An 18,988-nucleotide genomic window follows, 5' to 3' on the forward strand; every position below is an offset into this window, starting at 1 on the left:
GCAATAAATTAAAAAATATACAATAAAATAATTTTGGATTAATTTTCTATTATCTCTCAAATATTTTTTTGAAACATTAAAAAGTTTTGATGAGAATTAAAAATAATTAATAACAATAGCATGTAATTATTTCTTTGATTATTTACATTTATGCTTTAATACAAACTTAAAAGATCTTATAGCAGTAAACGAAAAAATTCAATTTATAAATTTTTTCACATGATTAATCAAAATATATTTTTGTAAGTAATTATTTTTTCATATAAAACAAATCCAAAAATAGTATAATGATTTATGTAACAGTGATTCAGACATATTTTAAAAAAAAAATAGTGAGAACATAAGTAGATCATATCCGGTTATTTAAAAAAAAGAAACGAGTTAGACATATTTTACAACAGTTGTAAAAAAATTGCCGCCAATAATTTATTTTGTAACAACAATATATTCATTTTGCGGCAGTTATACCAAAACAGCCGCAAAATACTAAATTATTGGCAGCTCTCTTCTTATTCATCGCATCAATAGCAGTAATCTTTCATTTGGTGACGGTTTTTAGAAATTACCATAATCTGTCGTTTTTTGTGTAATATCTCACTTCAATAAATTGGATTACTTTTAAGATATGAATTTAGTTAACATATGTCATAAAAATACATGATAAGTTTATCATTATTATTAATAAAAAAATTTAATTTGTAAAATTAACATGTGTATATAGCATAAAGTAATAAACCCTTAAAATATTGCGAAAAAAGTGTATGTGTGACCGAATATATGGAACTTGCAGCATCACTACATTTAATAGTGGTCAAGGAAAATAAATTTTTTGAATGGAAAGTTAATTCCTTAACAATCATTTTTGTCCTTTTTTATTTATTCTTTGACTCATGATCTGAGTACACTTATAAATATTAGCTAATATTTTGATTAATAATTTAATTTTATATTATTAGACTTTAAAATTTGAAATTTAATTTTTAGTATTTCAAATTGATTAAATATTAATTAAAAATAATAAATTTATTAATTATGTAGTATTGCTCTTAAATTTATGGATTTAACTACTACTATTATTATTACTAATAATAATAATAATAATAATAATAATAATAATAAGTATAGTAAAGACACATTTGTTAGAATGTTAAATATAACCTTTGTACTCACCAAAATAAAATATAAAATTGGTTAAAAATCTAAATATTTAACATTATTTTCGTTAATTTTGCAATGCAATTATTAAAAAAAAAATTAAATGTTTACTTTAAATAACCTTAACAAAATTTTTTTTATTAGCAAAATCCTAAATTTATTTTTCAGACACAATATTTAATTATTATTATTATTATTATTATTATTATTATTATTATTAATTTACCACTCTTGATTTAGACAAAAAATATAGATAAACAATTCTTAACTAGTTAACCCTAAATAACTACAATTAATATTTTTTTACCAACATAATTTATTCTCTGATTTTAAAAAATTACGGAAGCAATTACCAAAATGGAATAGATCTTTTACCTATAATGTAGCTGATTTTTTAAAATACTCTTGGCCATCTAACAAAAATTACAAAAAAATTATTTAACGTAAAATTACTAAATCTTAAAAATAAAAATATTTTATTTTTTAAATTATATATACATAAAAAGTACATTAAAATTAAATTCCATTTTAAAAAAAATATATTTAACGATTGAATTTTTCGTCATGTTTTAAAATTTTTTTGCGGTACTCTCATTTTAACAAATTTGAAGAGTACTTTTATTAGTAATTTGATAATTTCGATAAATTTTTTATGATTTACTCATGCAAAGTGTATATTTGTTCGTTTATCTCTAATTTTGCCGTATGATTTAAATTTAGTGTTTTACTAACATGTATTGTTAAGTCACGTATTAACATTATTATTAATTATTTTTAATTGATATATAAGAAATATATTAATTATGTAAATAGTCAAAAAAATTGTGAATTTGATGACTATCCAAAATATTTTACGTTGTCACTTTGTCGGTGCAATATTAAATAGCGTTAATAACCAACCCACTAAATAGTGCATGTAAACGGCCTCATTATTCTTTGAGTGCAAGAATAAAAACCCCAAAGGAAAATTCACTTGATCATTTTTCATTCTATCCATCTTCTCGTCCGTAATAATCTTTGTTGAGTATTTTGTTATCCTTAACAAAGATGGCAAAAAACTTAAATCATCCATCTCTAATCTTTACAATTCTTGTTCTAATCACAATGCCAATCTGTCAATGTAGGGTTTTCCACCCCAATGATGAGACACTAATTCAATCCACATGCAACCAAACACTATACCCAAATCTGTGTGTCCAAATCCTCAATTCATACCCAAGTAGCAGAAATGCTGATCTTAGAGGGCTAGCACTAAACATGGTTGATTTCATGAAATCAAGATCAATTGTTGCAGTGAACAAGATTCATCGACTCCAACAAGGTGCTACTGGTAGATTTAAGGGTGCCTTGGATTCATGTATTGGCAATTACAACGACGGAATCTTAAAGGGTGATGTGCCAGAAGCTATCAGCGGAATTCAGACTAATAACCCTAAATTTGCTGAAAATGCTGTTGCTGATGCAGCTAACGAGGCTTACTTTTGTGAGCAAGGGTTCAATGGTAATTCACCATTAAACAATGAAAACAAAGCTGTGCGTGATGGTGCAAATATGGCAAGAGTTATTGTTAGAATGTTGCATTAGATGCTCAAAAATTAAATATTGTAATAATATTTGAATAAAATGTTGATTAGCAAAGTTTGATCTCTTATATATATTTTAATTTATCAATATATTAGATTAGATTAGTTCTTTTATACGATAGATACAAGATAAGTCAATTATTTTTGAAACAAAATTAATTTTAATGCATTGCTATCATAAAATATGTTTATACGTATATTTAATTTTATAATATTAGTAAAAATAATTATTTTATATTTTAATCACGTAAATATTTATTTAAAATAATAAATTTAATTAAACAGCTATATGTATACATTTGCATGTCTATATATATGCGTGCATGTGTATATATTCATGTGTACGTGTTGTGAGTCTATGCATGTGTGTCTTTAGTGCATCGATGTGTGTGGGTGTGTAAGCGTATTTGAATTTATATGCCGGTTATGTTATTTTTAAGAGTACATGACTAAAATAATAGTAAAAAAAATTTAGAGTTTAAAACAAAATTTAGTAAAAAAAAATGTAAAAACAAAAGAACAAACAACAATTGAATGGTTCTGTGTACATGTGCGCACATGTGTCAATGCATATGTAAGTCTATCGACATAAGTAGATACAATGATACATGTGCGTGTGCGCCCGTGTGATATATGTATAGGTATTCATATCGATTATCTTATTTTTAAGAGTAAATTATTAAAATGATAACAGAAAAATTTTAACGCTTCCAAAATAATTTATCAAAAAAAATAACAAAAAAAATAAAAATAAAAATTCTCAATAATTATAGTGAAAGGTTTGCAAAAATTGTTACATTTGTATTTAAAAGAAATGTTGATCTGTGAGAATTAATATCTGTCAAAATTGCTACATTTTTATTTCACTCGTATTTTCTATTTTTTTTTTCGGTAATCAAAATAAAGCTTAATGCCAAAAAGAAGAAGACAAAAACAGTCATATAAATCGGAATAAAGTAACTCTTCTCACATCATCCCCCAAATTTTGTCTTAAGACTATTCGGGAGTTATCAACAAACTGAAATCCTGGATTTATAGTGATACTCTCCTTAATCATATAATCTACAATCCTATTACTTTCTCTGTAGTTATGTATGTGACGATCTATTCGTGTTTAATTTAATCTGCGACTGCCATACAATATGAATTTCTCTCCTTTCTACCTTGGGTTTAGGGCGGGTTTAAGTATCAATTTTTTTTTTTTTATATTTGTCTTATATTTTAATCAATAGTAATTAATTTTTCATTTTTATTTTATTAAACGTATTAGTTCTGTAACATTTTCCAAAAAAATTTCGACCATATATGATCTAATTATTCACGAAAAATATTTTAAAATTATGAATATAATAAATTCACGAGAACTTTACTACAAAAACAGCTAACAGCTCCATCGCTTCCCATTGCAAATCAATTGCTTATGTCCTTCTTCAATCAATTCTTAGAAATATTTTTAAAAAGATGGGAATAAAAAATATATTTTATTCCAAGAAAAATTAAATGTTGAGGTTTTAAATACAAAATATTTTTTATGTACGTATGACATACATGATCTATTATAAATAAAGAAATAGTTAAAAAAAATAAAAGAGTAGTTGTATGAAATATTTAAGATGAAAATATAAGAAATTAAAAAGAAAATTGAAGTAAAAAAAGTAAAGAAAAAATGTACATATGGAGAACCACTATATTATAATGGTGAAAAACATAAATAACAGAATATAGAGTCTTATTAAACGTATTAATAGAATTTTAAATGTTGGTGACTAGAATTATCTTAAGAAAATAAAAACATGCATGATGACAAAATTTATATCGGGGATATATTTAATTAATTGGATTGGTTAGTTTGTTTTGGAGTATATATATATTAATTTAAATGACAGAACTTTAAAATACGAAAAATTAAATAGATATTCATAATATATTAAGGAAATAATAATTAAAAATTTATCTAATTTAATATCTATAATTTTATGCATATAATATTTATAATTATATATTTATTATATTTAATATTATTCAATTATTCAAGTGGTAATTAAGAAATGCACAATAATAAAATAATTTTATACATATTTTTTAATTTATTATTTTTTAAATATTTTAAAAAAATTAAAATGTTTTGATGATAAATGTTAAAGATATAATTATTCATCTTGCTTCTTTTTATTAGTTTAAATTTTTAAGATAAATAATATTATAACATGGTATATATTATAATTCTATATTTGAAAAATATAGAATTTGATTCTTAATAAACTCTAAAAATTAAAAAAATAGTATAAAATAAATAAAAAAACATTTACAAAAATTAAATAAATTTAAAAAGACTCTTACTTAAGAAAAAGTATTAGAGATATAATAATTATTTATGTTGCATTCTTTTATCAATTTAAACTTTAGGATAAATGATATCATGACAACAAAAATTGAAAATAATTAATCATAATTATTTATATTTGTGACCGAAATATATGGTACTTGTAGACCAGTACATTTAATAGTAGTCAGGAAAATAAAGTTTTGACTGGAAAATTCCTTAACAATAATTTTGTCTTTTTTATTCTTTGACTCATGATTTAAATTTAGATAAATATTAAGAGTAATATTTTTTATTAATATTTTGACTAATATTTTATTTTTATACTATTAAAATTTAATATTTAAAATTAATTCAACATTAATAAAAAATAATAAATTTTATCAGTCTTACCGTATTACTCTTAAATTTATGGATTTAACTAACAATAATAAGTACCCTAAAGATGTAAAGACACACTTGTTAAAAATGTTAAATATAAACTTTTGTTAAAAACCTAAACATTTAAAATTTTCAATATTTTTGCAATACATTTACCAAATGATCATAAGAAACTAATTCAAGATACATGCAAAAAAACACCATACCCAAAACTCTATCTCAAAATCCTCACTTCAAACCCTAGTAACAAAACTACTAATGTCCAAGACCTAGCACTAATCATGGTTGATGACTTGATGTCAATCTAAATTAAATAATACATTGAACAAGATTCATCAACTCCTCCAAGGTGCTGGTGATGAAACTAAGTTTGCCTTACATTCGTGGAATTAAGTTTGGAAACCCTAATTATTTTGCTGAAGAAGCTATTAATGATTCAGCTATTAATGATTCAGTGGACAGTGGTAATAATTCACCACTCAACAAAGAGAACATTGATATATGCGTGATGTGGCACATGTTGCAGGAGCTATTATTGTTAGATTACTATTGATTCAAATTCTCAAAAATGAATACTGTAATTCTTTGAATACAATATTGATTAATAAAGTTTATTTGATCAATACAAGTTTTCTAATTATCTGTGTAATGGATAAAAATATATTAAAAAGAAGTTGAATTACTTGAGTTACCTCCTAATCCTCTAGGTTGCCTTTAGAAAAGATTGAGATTGAGATTGAGAGACTAAGATTAGAAGACAAAGATTAAGAAGTAGAGATAAAATTAAATTTTTATATTATATTTGGTATAAAATATACTAAATTGAGTTATGTCTCAGTATTATATTTAGTTTAAGATAAATATAGAGATTAATAAATATATTTAAAATTTAAAAAATTAAATGAGAATATTTAAAAAAAAATTATTAAAATTTTTGTCTTCATTCACAAAAATTTCAGTCTTTTATGTTCCCACAAAATAATAAAAAAACTAAAATTTTATATCTCAAAATTAAAATTTTAATTTCAATCTTTAACTACTAAAAATAATACTAAATTTAATCTCTCAATTTCAGTTATAGACTCTAAAAACAAACACTATCCTAATGATTTTTATCTGTGTTTCTAATCCTTAATAATTAAATGACTCCCGGATTTCTAAATATATTGACAATTCCTAGCAAAGATCAACTATGAAATTTTAGAAGGAATTTGGTTAAAAGACATGCATTAAGATATATTATTTATATTGGTAATGAGATATAAACATAAATATTGTATTTTAAAATAATAAATTAATATATTTCATATTTTTTAATAGAAAAAATATAAAAATATTAATAACAAATATATTTTATTTTTTATTTTTATTATTTTTATTATTTTTATTATTTTTTATAATTATATTTTTTGTTATTATATTTTTTTAAAAATAAAAATAGAATAAATTAGATGTTATAATTTATTTTTTAAATATAATTTATTATTAAATAAAATATAAAAATATTAATTTTTATGTCTTTATTTTTTATTAATTGTTTTATATATTGTAATTTTTTTCTCATTCTATTCTTAAAATCGAATATGATGTAATGAATTGACAAATTAAATATCACTTCAAATATATATAATTATTTTTTATCATCTAAATATTTAATATAATTATATAGATAAAAACTAACATGTAATTATTTTTATATAAAATTATTAATAAAAATTATTAGATAATTTAATAAATTTAACTAAATTATTATTTAATAATTTAATTTTTAGCTATTAATTTTATATAAAAATAAGCGCAGGTGAGTCTCCACCTTAAATAAAATGCACCATAGAGAATTTCCAAACATGCACTACTTAGTTGGTGATGTCTCTATACATGTGATGTTCGGTTCTGAAAATAAGAGCAGATAATCCCGTTGTCCACATCACAATGTACATGTTCCCTACCTCATTGCATTGTTCATTGCTTCTTATGTTTTACTATTATTATGTTATTCATTTTTCATTTTAAATTGTTATCGGAATTGGGTTCTATCGTTGACGCGTTATTTTCTTCTTTTCACACCATGGATCGTTTTGTTTGATGGGAGCTACTCAAATGAAGATGCAAAAAACATCTTTTTATGAAGATGCTTTGTATAAAAGTGTGATTTATTGATTTGACCACACTTCAAATAAAAACAACACTTTTATAACATATCAAAATCTAACCCTACACTCCATCATCTAAAGGTCAAAAAGAAAAATCATCACATGAAGACAATTATAATATCTTCATGGGAGTACCCACCTTGTTTGATTGTGGGGTTTTGAAATCATATAGTCGGTCCAAACGGTGATAAAATATTATTGATGATATGATATGGTGTTTGTCTGTTTGTGATGTTAGAATACAGCCAGGTATAGGTTGGAAAAGAACCTCAATCAGTTTAAAGGGGTTTTCCTTTCTTCAATTTCTAATTTCTAATCAAGGGGGACCGTATTTCATTTGGTACCAACTCTTGGCGTCAAAGGGTCCGATATAACATGACATTTTTTTTTTGTTTTTTTTTTTTAACATAATCATTTTAATACTCAGAAAATTTTAATCTTGACAAAATTTTATTTTTGACAAAACAAATCCGTTAAATATCTGTTTCGTTTTACAAAATGGCTTCATTATTAACCTATCACTTTAAATAATTAGGCTATTTTATTAAACAGAACAGATATTTGAGTGTTCATTTTATTAAAAACAAATATAAAAATTTATTTTGTCAAAATTAAAATTTTGTTATTTACTTACATACAAATTTTAGGAATTTATATTTTACAATGTATTATAAGTCCATTTTTAAGTCATAATTTTGTTATTATGTTTAAAATATTTTATTTTTGTTCTAAATATATATTTTATTTTGTGTATTTTTAATTTTAATCAAATTAAATTTTTAAATATTATTTTTCCATATTATTATATTTTTCTTTTTTCTTATTTATGTATCGATTTCACTTTAAAGTCACTATAATTAGTTAATTACTATTATAATTGCTATCATTACAATATCATTACTTAAAAAAATGATAATAGAATAAAAATATATTTACAGAAGAAAAATTTTAGGTATTAGAATAAAAAAAAATTTTAAATATTAAAAATAAAATTAGAATTTAATCTAAATATTATGATCTCTAATATATATATATATATATGGGCAATTTACGCATCTAAATTGTTTGACCTTCAATATTACGTAAATACATTGTTTCCAAATTTAATACGCAAATGCATTGTTTCACTATTTTATGTAAACCGCTACTGGCAGTAGCGGTTTACAGGTGTACATAAACCGCTACAACCAGCCGCGGTTTATGTGTGTGAGTGTGTGAGTGTAAACCGCTGCTGCCAGCAGCGGTTTACGTGCATGTGTGTGTGAGTGTAAACCGCTACTGCCAGTAGCGGTTTACGTGTATGTGTGTATACTATTTAAATAATATTATAAATAAAAAATTTAATTTATCATTTCACAATATAATTTAAAAAATATAAATATGCATGTAATAAATTTTTTATTTGTATTTATTATTAAAATGAGATTAAATAGCAAATCAAAGAGTGAGTACTCACAGAATACTAAAATATATAAACTAAGACTAAATTTTTTTTTATCTTCATCCCTTCTAAAACTCATGAATGATAAAATAATTTATTTTTAGTAAAAAATTCACTAAAGCATACACTTTTTCTTTAAAAATTACTTCATTTTTTATCCATATAAATCATATGATTGCAAAAAAATATATACTCCATTTTCTTTCTCTCAATTTTTTTGTAACTTAATTTAGCGATTTCTGTGTTCCTTTAGCAGTCTACGTTGATTAGAAAAAATGTTTGTTTATGCTAAATTAAGTTACAAAAAAATTGAGAGAAAAAAAACGGAGTATATATTTTTTGCAATCATATGATTTATATGGATAAAAAATGAAGTAATTTTTAAAGAAAAAGTGTATGCTTTAGTGAATTTTTTACTAAAAATAAATTATTTTATCATTCATGAGTTTTAGAAGGGATGAAGATAAAAAAAAAATGTAGTCTTAGTTTATATATTTTAGTACTATGTGAGTACTCACTCTTTGATTTGCTATTTAATCTCATTTTAATAATAAATACAAATAAAAAATTATTACATGCATATTTATATTTTTTATTTTATTCATCAAAATTATGATGCCATCACTATTATTTATCTAATTAATCAACTGTAAAATACAAATAATTTTTATTTTTTGGTATAAGACAACAAAGTTACACAAATAAAAAAAATCATTTAGCTAGAATCTCAAATGCAAATCAGCAGCAAAGAACACAACCCATTTTCCAAACTCTCCAATCTCTTTTGTATGGTTGATATAAATAAAAGAGAATGAAGTGATTTTTAAAGAGTAAAATATATAATTTAGTAAACTTTTGGCTAAAAATAAATTATTTTATTATTTATAAATTTTAAAAGAGATGATAATAAAAAAAATTAGTCTTGCTTTATATAATTCAATACTTTGAAGACTGTATTTTTTTATTTGTAATTTGGTCTTACTTCTAATAATAAATACAAATAAAAAAATTATTACATGCATATTTATATTTTTAAATTATATTGTGAAATGATAAATTAAATTTTTATTTATAATATTATTTAAATAGTATACACACACATACACGTAAACCGCTACTGGCAGTAGCGGTTTACACTCACACACGCATGCACGTAAACCGCTACTGGCAGTAGCGGTTTACACTCACACACACATGCACGTAAACCGCTGCTGGCAGCAGCGGTTTACACTCACACACTCACACACATAAACCGCGGCTGGTTGTAGCGGTTTATGTACACCTGTAAACCGCTACTGCCAGTAGCGGTTTACATAAAATAGTGAAACAATGCATTTGCGTATTAAATTTAGAAACAATGTATTTGCGTAATATTGGAGATCAAACAATTTAGATGCGTAAATTGCCCTATATATATATATATATATATATTATCTTTTTGTCCACTCAATTTTATTGTTTTATTTCTTAATTTTGTGCAGTTCTATCATATGTATGCCTAACTCTCTTTTAAACAATTAAAAGAATAACTTCAATATTTTAGCGGCAGGTAAAATTTCCATGTGCCACAGAGAAAAAAAATTGTCCAGACTTTAATGTGATGGCAGAACTTCTTTTATATTGAAATAATAATTGCTACTTTTAGATAAAACAAAACAATAAAGTTAATTAGTGGTAGTAATTAAGAATTAAGAAGAATACTAATTATATTTTGTTAGTTACCAACTGTCTTTGGTGATGCTTAATGATTCTTCCTTGATATTTGAAAAGAAAAATAAAAAATAATGAGGAATTACAGCAATCATGTAGTTTTTGTCTTAACAAAATCTAAAATCTTAGTTGCAAAACGGTGGTCCTCTCTCTCTCTCTCTCTTTGCCATTCTTCTTTTATCGTTTTTTATTTTTTAAATAAACACAAACATCTAAATTGAATTAAAAAAAATATTTTAACATTATTCAAAAAGTTAATATTAACTAATATGTTTATTTAGGGGGAGGACCCTCTTCCTAATTTGTTTAATTTTATATTTCAACATGAAGGGATTAATTAAGAGTTAAGACACAAGATCTAGAAAGTTCTCAAATTTGGCATCTTACAATGAAAGAGGGAACAAGATAGAAAAACGTGGCATTGTGAAATATAGACATCCGTTATGCAAAGCCATTGTAATTTGTAACCTTAAACAATGTGTAAATAACACCGTCCACACATTCCAGCCCATGGTTCTGAAACAGCAAAACAACCAACCAGTCACAATTTTCACAATTTCAAAATTAAGAACATAAAATACATGACATGCATAATTACATTTTAAATATAGAAATTACATAGAAATGTATATAATATGTTTTTTAAAAATGCACCCTTCTCTTTTTGATATATAGACACCGACAACTACATATGTCCATTCAAAAACTCATATTAATCTGAGAAGAGTAAACTATATTAGTCCCTCATTTATATTAGAATAACTATATAAAGAGAATAGTTTAATTTAAATTTTTATTTCTATTACATACTTTTTTTTATATTTTTCATAAATTATTTATTCCTCACAGAATTTCTAAAAATAAATCTAAATTGGTTGTTATAAAAAATATTAAATTATATAAAAATAATCAATAAAAATACAATTTAACGGATATAAAGAGCTTTGTAATGTATTAGTTAGGGTTAAGTATGATTTTGGTCTCTAAGGTATAGGTCGAAAATTTTTTTCGTCTCTAACTTTTTTTTATGCAAAATTGTCTCTAAAGTTTAAAATCAAGTTTTAAAACCGTTCTTTTTACTTAAATCTTAAAATTTTGAATCAAATTATCTATAATAAAAAAATTATAAAAAATTTTGATGTATATTTTAGAGACAAAAATAATACTTAACCCTGTTAGTTATATTGAAGGTAAAATTGCACAAAAGTTAATATATATTTTGAAAATTGAAAAATAGTGTAATAGCCTTTAGGCTTAAGAAATGAAATACCATTACAATTTAGTAGTGTAAACATTTTCATTTGATAGGATAAAAAAATCACTATCATGATATTCTTTGAAAGGGCCACAAAATGTACAGAAAAAAGAAATTGAACAAATCAACAAACTCAATCGAATCGATCATTTTCTTTAGGCGATGATTTTGAGAGGGTAAAATAAATAAAAAATAAAAAGAAGTAGAAATTGAATAAAAGAAATTGAAGAAAGAAAAAAAATTTTACCAACTATATTAGATGTACACTAAAATCAGTCACTATTAAAATATAAATACATATTAAAAATAAATTAAACAATATATATTTATATATAAATACATTTAGTAATTGATTTTGATGTATAAATAATATTTTTGTTTTTCCACACACACTAACAACCAAACTAACCTTAAATAGCATCCAAGAAACACCGTTCTCATAGTCTCATTCCCTTAAAATTCTTCAATCACTTCCACTCTCACAAATAACAATGGCTAAAACTCTTCACATTACTTTTACCATTACCATCATTCTCCTCTTTTCTTCTTCTTCTATTCCCTGCACACAATCCCAAACCACCAGAGTGTACTACTATTGGAATGAGAACAATGGTGTTGAAGATCTAATAGAGCAAGTATGCAAAAGAACACCCTTTTATGACTTATGCATTTCCACACTCCACAACAACCCTCTTCTAAGCCCCAAGAGTGACATCAAACAAGTAGCACTCATAATGGTCAACAACATTCTGTCAAATGCAACTGACACACTCAATTACATTGAAGCCCTTTTGAAGCACACAAAGGACCCCCAATTGGAACAAGCTTTGGCTCTTTGTGCTGAGTCATATATCCCTGTTGTGAGGTTCACTCTTCCACAAGCAGCTGTGGCTATAAGCCAGGGACACTTTGCCTTTGCAAGTTACTGCATTTCTGATGCTGTTAAGGAAGTTAATTCCTGTGAGGGTAGATTGGTGAAATCACCTTCTGATAAGTCACCTTTGGGTGATAGGAATGATGTTGTTCAGAAGCTTGTTGATGTTGCTAATGCCATTATCAAATTGCTTTTGAAGGCTTGATGATGGGTTCGTTTGTTTTTTTGTCTCATTCTTCTCATTCCTCTTATTACTACTACTACTTAGTACAAGTACTATTTTGTAGTTTATTGTTTGTTGAATAAAAACAATTTTAGCCTAGGTGGGTTGGTTTAGTTTGCACAAAGTATGATTCTTTTTGTAATTTCACTAATTTGAATCACCCTTTCAATTTAGTTAATTATACAACATTGTCCACTTTTTTTTTTCCGAAAATCTACCAAGTAAGTTGATGTTTGTTTCATAGTTTTTGGTTTTTCAAGTATATATCCTCAACCGGACAACCCCACAGCAAAAAATTAATCAGCCGCAAATTTGAATTCTATTTAAGAGTTTTCGTTGGTCAATGAATTACTACATATATAAAGCGATATTTGAATTCTAACACTTGCGTAAACGGAAGATTGAGCTAACTACTCAACCAAGTTTGTTTCATAGTTATTAATAATACCCATTACTAATGATCAATATGGGATTTGGAAAAACTAACAAACAAAAGAGACACTAAGGATGAGAGCAGATTCAAGAATCCATGTCCCATCTAAGGAATCTTCCTACCTACTTGGTAGTTTTCTTTTCAAATGTGTTATACTCCTTTTTAAATTTCTTATTCAGTATACTCTTGCATCATTAGATAGAGTATAAAAGTCTAAAACTCATTGCATATGAATCTCACAACTAATTTAATAATAATAATTAATAATAATAAAGTATACATAAATTAGAATGAATAAAAATAACAATTTTCTAATTTTCTTTTCTTTCAATGATCACATACAGAGAAATAATGTCACAGGTGAGATCATGTTCATATGTTCTAGCTATTACTCAAACAAAAACATACACATGACTCAGTCCAAAGTAGGATCTATTTAGCTGACACAATAAGCATCAGGAATCACATCCACAGCATTCTTGGTTCTTGCTCTTTAACGAGAAAATTTCCTTTCTAGTAAGGAAAGCCATTATAAAATATATAAAATCGAATTATAGTCATTAACTTGGAAGGCTAAAAAAAAAATCACTTCAACCGAGGTATGTGGAAATTGGATAACATTAGAATGTACAAAATACAGCACTTAGTTATGTAGTATTTGTGTCAATCAAACCAATGACAATATACATCATTACATAATAATTAGGCCTTCGCAGTCAAAGAAGGAGGTGCAACTTCAAAGGCAAAATCTTGCAGCTAAATTTGTGGCAAGCCAATGAAGAACAGTAAGAACTCTGCTATGGTAATTTAACTCACCCCCAATATTTGATTAATATACATATAGGGGATAAATTACCAATACAGTTAGTCTCATAATGATTAAAGACATAATATATTGAAAAACAAGAAAAGAGAAGCACAATAGCATTAAGCCATATCTTCTGTTGGACTAACTGCATTAACCTTAAGTTCTTTTCAGTTTCTCAGCCAGATCTGAACCTGTTACTTGCTGTACAAAACTGCAAGGAACCATCAAAAGTAGTAAAATTGATATTAGTATGAGGTCGCGCCGTCCCCAAGAATCCCTTTAGAAAAGGAAAACGGTCCCCAATCTTCATTTCATTAGGACTAATTTGTCTAATATTCTAAAAGATACGCGACCAATTTGTTAATTTCTCTTTGTTAAGGGAATAGTATGAAGCATGTGAAACTCTTACCTTGACTGTGAACCAGGTGCTTTTGATTCAACTGCATATGGAGTGAGTTGGAACTGAACTGAAATTAAACCACCCTCTCCTGCCGTAGATAGAGGTGATCCCTGGAAAGTTGCCCCGGAACCTTTTCCGCTTGAAATGCCTGAGAAAGCAAAATCAAAATCAGATAACAATCATGAAAATTAAAGCATTCTCACTCAGAATGAACAGGAAAAGGAAAGCAACAAGACCAAAGTATATTTTCTATCACTCCTTGCATAATATAAAGAGAACTACTAGAATCTAGCTCATGCAAAATCAGAGAAAGTTGCAGCACCCTCAGAATATAGCTGAAGCCGCGAAAGAAAACCAGGACACAGGGAATGTGATCTCAACAAATCTTGGCTAAGGATTATAGATAAAGTTACAACCTCTGCTCACAACGAAAAAGTCAACAGACAATGGAAAAAATGACAATGTTTGATTCCAAAAGCAAGACCATGATCAATTGGTCATACTTCTAACAAACTATGATTCTGAAAAAATTGTAAGTTTGACAAAATAATGATTTGCCCAATATAGAAATGAATTATTTGAAATTCATAATGCCTAGCAAAGCTTAGTTAACCAATGAAAATTCAGAATCCAAAGGTAAGAAAACAAGGCCTCAAAGTCAAACTCAACAATTAGCAAGATCCATATCATATATAAAATGTAAGATGAAAAATAAGGCTTATTTTTTATGATGAAAGTTACCATGGAATATTAGCACAATACAGAAGACAAGAGTAAAAATCATGGCCAAAATGCTGGTATTGGAAGATGATGGCGACGATTGTTTAGCAGCTTTCATCTTCTTCAAGGCTTTCATACGCTCTATCCTTGCACGCTTCAACATGGCAAGTTCAGTTATCTCCCTTATTAACTTATAGTCTGCTGCATTCAATTCTGGAGCTTTCGGAGGCCTCGGAGGTCTGGGAGGTTTTTTATGACTAGACTTTTTACGTTTCTCCTTTAACGGTGTCCTCTCTGCATCCGCCAAGTCTTGCCCCATCATTGGCTTGTTTGCCACTTTCGGCAAGTCCAGAGAAACTTGGCTTAAAGTTGATTCATTGAAGGGGAAACTCGGCATTTCCTCGCCTCTTAAAGAACCTCCGACAAACCGATCGGGAATCTTGGCAAATATTTTCTTCCCTTGGTTTGAAGTACTTGGTGGAGAGATATTCTTTGATTCATCATCTCTAAGCAATGGCAATCCACTTTCAAGATCAACTTCATTCTCGTTATCCTTCGCATTCACATGATCCATCTTGAAGACACAATTGTAATTCCGAGTTCTCGTAATTCGTTATCCTACAAATTTCATCTAAATCACAACCAAGAAACTCAACCACCTCTAAAGATGTTATGCACTGATCCTGGAATCGACCAATAATCATCAACAAGACAATCCTTATTCTGATAGCTCCTCTGAAGGCACATAAGACAGGATTTAGACAACGAAAATCAACACCGAAAACTATATCCCTTCCTCTTCGATCCTTTCTAAGCTCACATTTACTGCAAGCTCATAATTCCCTCCAAACAAACAGGATTGACCCTGCATCACAACACAACACATTTTTCAATCCAATGACCTCTTACAATAATTTCCCCTTCAATGGTGGGGAAACTAGTCTTTTCATCATATGGTAACGGCATGAAAAAGCAAACTAAATAATGTACAAACTTTAAGCTACCTTAAAAGCACCAATCCTCAAACCTTTCAAACAAAATAGGAATTAAAATAAATGTGAATTGTGAACTACTTGAGAACAAAGGAAAGGTAAGGGTTTAAGCTTCTAAGATAGGAACGCATATGAAGCAACACCAAAGGCATTGATATGGCTCTCACCCATGAAAATTCCACACAAAAGAAACCAAAACAGAACAAACATATATAAACACTAAACCCCAGACAGAAGAAAATATAGAAAAAAGGAATTTTGATAACCTGCCACCCACTAACCAATACCTCATCATATCATTTAAAAATTAAAAAAAAAAAAACCGAAAACCTCTCACATTCCAAACAAGGATGACAAAATAAACAAAATGGGCACCCATGAAAGTTGAAAAAGTCAACAACTTTGAACTAGTTTTGGCCACAACACAAAATAAAACATTAAATTACATGAGCAGCATAAAGAGAATAAGAATAAGGAATAAGGAACGGAAAAAATGAATACCTTTGTGGGAAATGGAAGGAATCCCAAGTCCAATGACGGAAGAGAGAGCTGAAAATTTGTAATGAGAGAGAGAGAAAGGGAAAAGGGAAGGGGACACGAGAATATAGAGAGAGTTAGTTTGAAACACTGCAAAATTAAGATTTGTTGCAACGAGAATCTCTCTGTAGGAGCAAATATGTAACACACATTTGTAATTTCTAGAAATGATTTGTTGTGTTAATTTATCCAAAACAAAACAAAAGTGGCTGTTATTAATGGGAATATGGCATATGGCATTTCCCATGTGCTGTGTTGTCTTCAAAAAACGGCATAGCCTGATTGACAGTTGGCACCTCTCTGAGTTTCACTGCGTCTGCGTGGCCCCCCATTTTCAATTTTATTTTAGTTTCTCTCTTTTCTTTTTTGGGTATGGGTTCTTCATCTCTTTCTCTTTCTCTTTCTGTTTTACAATAAGTGGCATTATATCATGTATAATTAATTTGTGTATTTTGTTCAAATTTTTTATTAATATACTTTTGTGCCTTGTTCCTCTGATTTAATCTTAAAACTCTGCTAAGAGAAAGAAAAAACAATACTGTGTTGTTATGGGTTATTTCTGTCTAAAAATTCAGTGTTCAATTTAGTAAATGTTTGTATTTCATATCTGAAATGTATTAATAACTATTGGTAGCTAGCTAGTGGAAATTATTAGCTTGCAAATGAAACGCGTTTTGACGCTTAACGTGCTTACCTCCGCGTCTTGGTTCATTATAATTCAAAATGTGATATCTAGTTATGATTGAACCATATGAATAATCATGATAAGCTGGACAACACTAACTTGTATGTGATAGGTTTTCTTCAACCAAGATCAAGGTTGTGAGAAGAGTCATTAAACCAATAGAACTAGAAAACTAGAGGTTTAAAAATTTAAAGATTTAATTCGAATGGAATCGGATATAATAATATAAAATATTTATGTAAATATATAATATTTTAATAAATAGTGATATTTTTATGTTTTATTATTTTAAATTAGTTAACTGCTAAAAAATAGTATCGATTCGATCGATTAACTAATTTTTTAACGAGTTTTTTTGGTTCTTTAATTAATTTATCGTGTAACACAAAGTCTGAAATTGTAACATTAGTATATGCATAATTGACCCTCACACACACTTACAACAGCACATAAATAAAAACACAGAAAAAATCAAAGTGATTATCTCATATACTATGTTATAGACATATGAAATAGTAGAAAGAAATACAAGAAAATAAAAAGAAGGGAAAATTAAAAAGGTTGAATTCAAAGAGTCAGCCTCTCTCCTACACCTGTCCTTAGTTTTGCTCCAAAAACTTATTATTCTTGGCCTCAATTCTGTCATCATTAATATTCTCTTGTTCACTCTCCATTCAGTTAGAAACCTAGAATTATACATTTTCTCTCGCGATTTTTTACTATCTATGCTAGGTGGCATGTTAGTTATTAGAATATTCTTATTTTTCTTTTTACCCTCCACCCACTTTTTTCTACTGTAATGAAATGGCAGTGGAGGAATCTTTCCCTTTCTAAGATCAGAACTTTCTATTCCCACTTCCTCAACTCTATCCGGGTATGTAACAATACCCCATCTTAAAGATTTACCTTGTTCTCAAGGTAGAATGAGAAAAATGTCTCTTGAATTGTTGCTGCTGTCTCCCAAGAGTTTTTGAAATTTGACAAATCTTTCTACCTAATCAAAACATCCAACTGGCCATCTTCATTCACCTTAACTGTCAAGACTTCTGTTGGTTTAGCTTGCAGTTCAAATTTAGTAGTTATAGCTACCGATAAGGGATGGATGGGAATGTCGGACTTCACACTTTTTTTGAGTAACGAAACACGAAAGACTGGGTGTATATTTGAGCCTTCCAGAAACTGTAGTCTATAAGCCACCTTCTCAGTTTTCTCCAACACCTCAAATGGACCATAATAACAAGCACTCAATTTATGGTTACTTCGTTTAGCCAAGGACTTGATCCGGTAAGGTTATATTTTGAGAAAAACCCTTTCT

At 27.1% G+C, this 18,988-nt stretch overlaps 3 protein-coding genes across 3 annotated transcripts; 2 read left to right on the plus strand and 1 right to left on the minus strand.

Moving 5' to 3' along the window:
• Window positions 1-2,067: 2,067 nt before the first annotated feature.
• LOC112740278 (cell wall / vacuolar inhibitor of fructosidase 1) lies at window positions 2,068-2,793 on the plus strand. Its single transcript, XM_025789047.3, has one exon. The coding sequence runs from the start codon at window positions 2,203-2,205 to the stop codon at window positions 2,737-2,739; it is 537 nt and encodes a 178-aa protein (XP_025644832.1). The 5' UTR covers window positions 2,068-2,202; the 3' UTR covers window positions 2,740-2,793.
• A 9,617-nt stretch (window positions 2,794-12,410) lies between these two features.
• LOC112741627 (cell wall / vacuolar inhibitor of fructosidase 1) lies at window positions 12,411-13,222 on the plus strand. Its single transcript, XM_025790659.3, has one exon. It carries the CDS (start codon window positions 12,493-12,495, stop codon window positions 13,078-13,080), a length of 588 nt encoding a protein of 195 aa, XP_025646444.1. The 5' UTR covers window positions 12,411-12,492; the 3' UTR covers window positions 13,081-13,222.
• Window positions 13,223-14,133: 911 nt separating this feature from the next.
• LOC112741628 (uncharacterized) lies at window positions 14,134-17,580 on the minus strand. The gene is made up of 4 exons (XM_025790660.2): window positions 16,953-17,580; window positions 15,481-16,324; window positions 14,749-14,887; window positions 14,134-14,550 (listed from the first exon to the last, which is right to left on the minus strand). The coding sequence occupies exons 2-4, from the start codon at window positions 16,031-16,033 to the stop codon at window positions 14,496-14,498; spliced, it is 747 nt and encodes a 248-aa protein (XP_025646445.1). The 5' UTR covers window positions 16,034-16,324; window positions 16,953-17,580; the 3' UTR covers window positions 14,134-14,495.
• Between the last annotated feature and the right edge of the window lie 1,408 nt (window positions 17,581-18,988).

Source organism: Arachis hypogaea, chromosome 14 (assembly GCF_003086295.3).
Source record: "Arachis hypogaea cultivar Tifrunner chromosome 14, arahy.Tifrunner.gnm2.J5K5, whole genome shotgun sequence".
NCBI classification, from domain to species: Eukaryota; Viridiplantae; Streptophyta; class Magnoliopsida; order Fabales; family Fabaceae; genus Arachis; species Arachis hypogaea.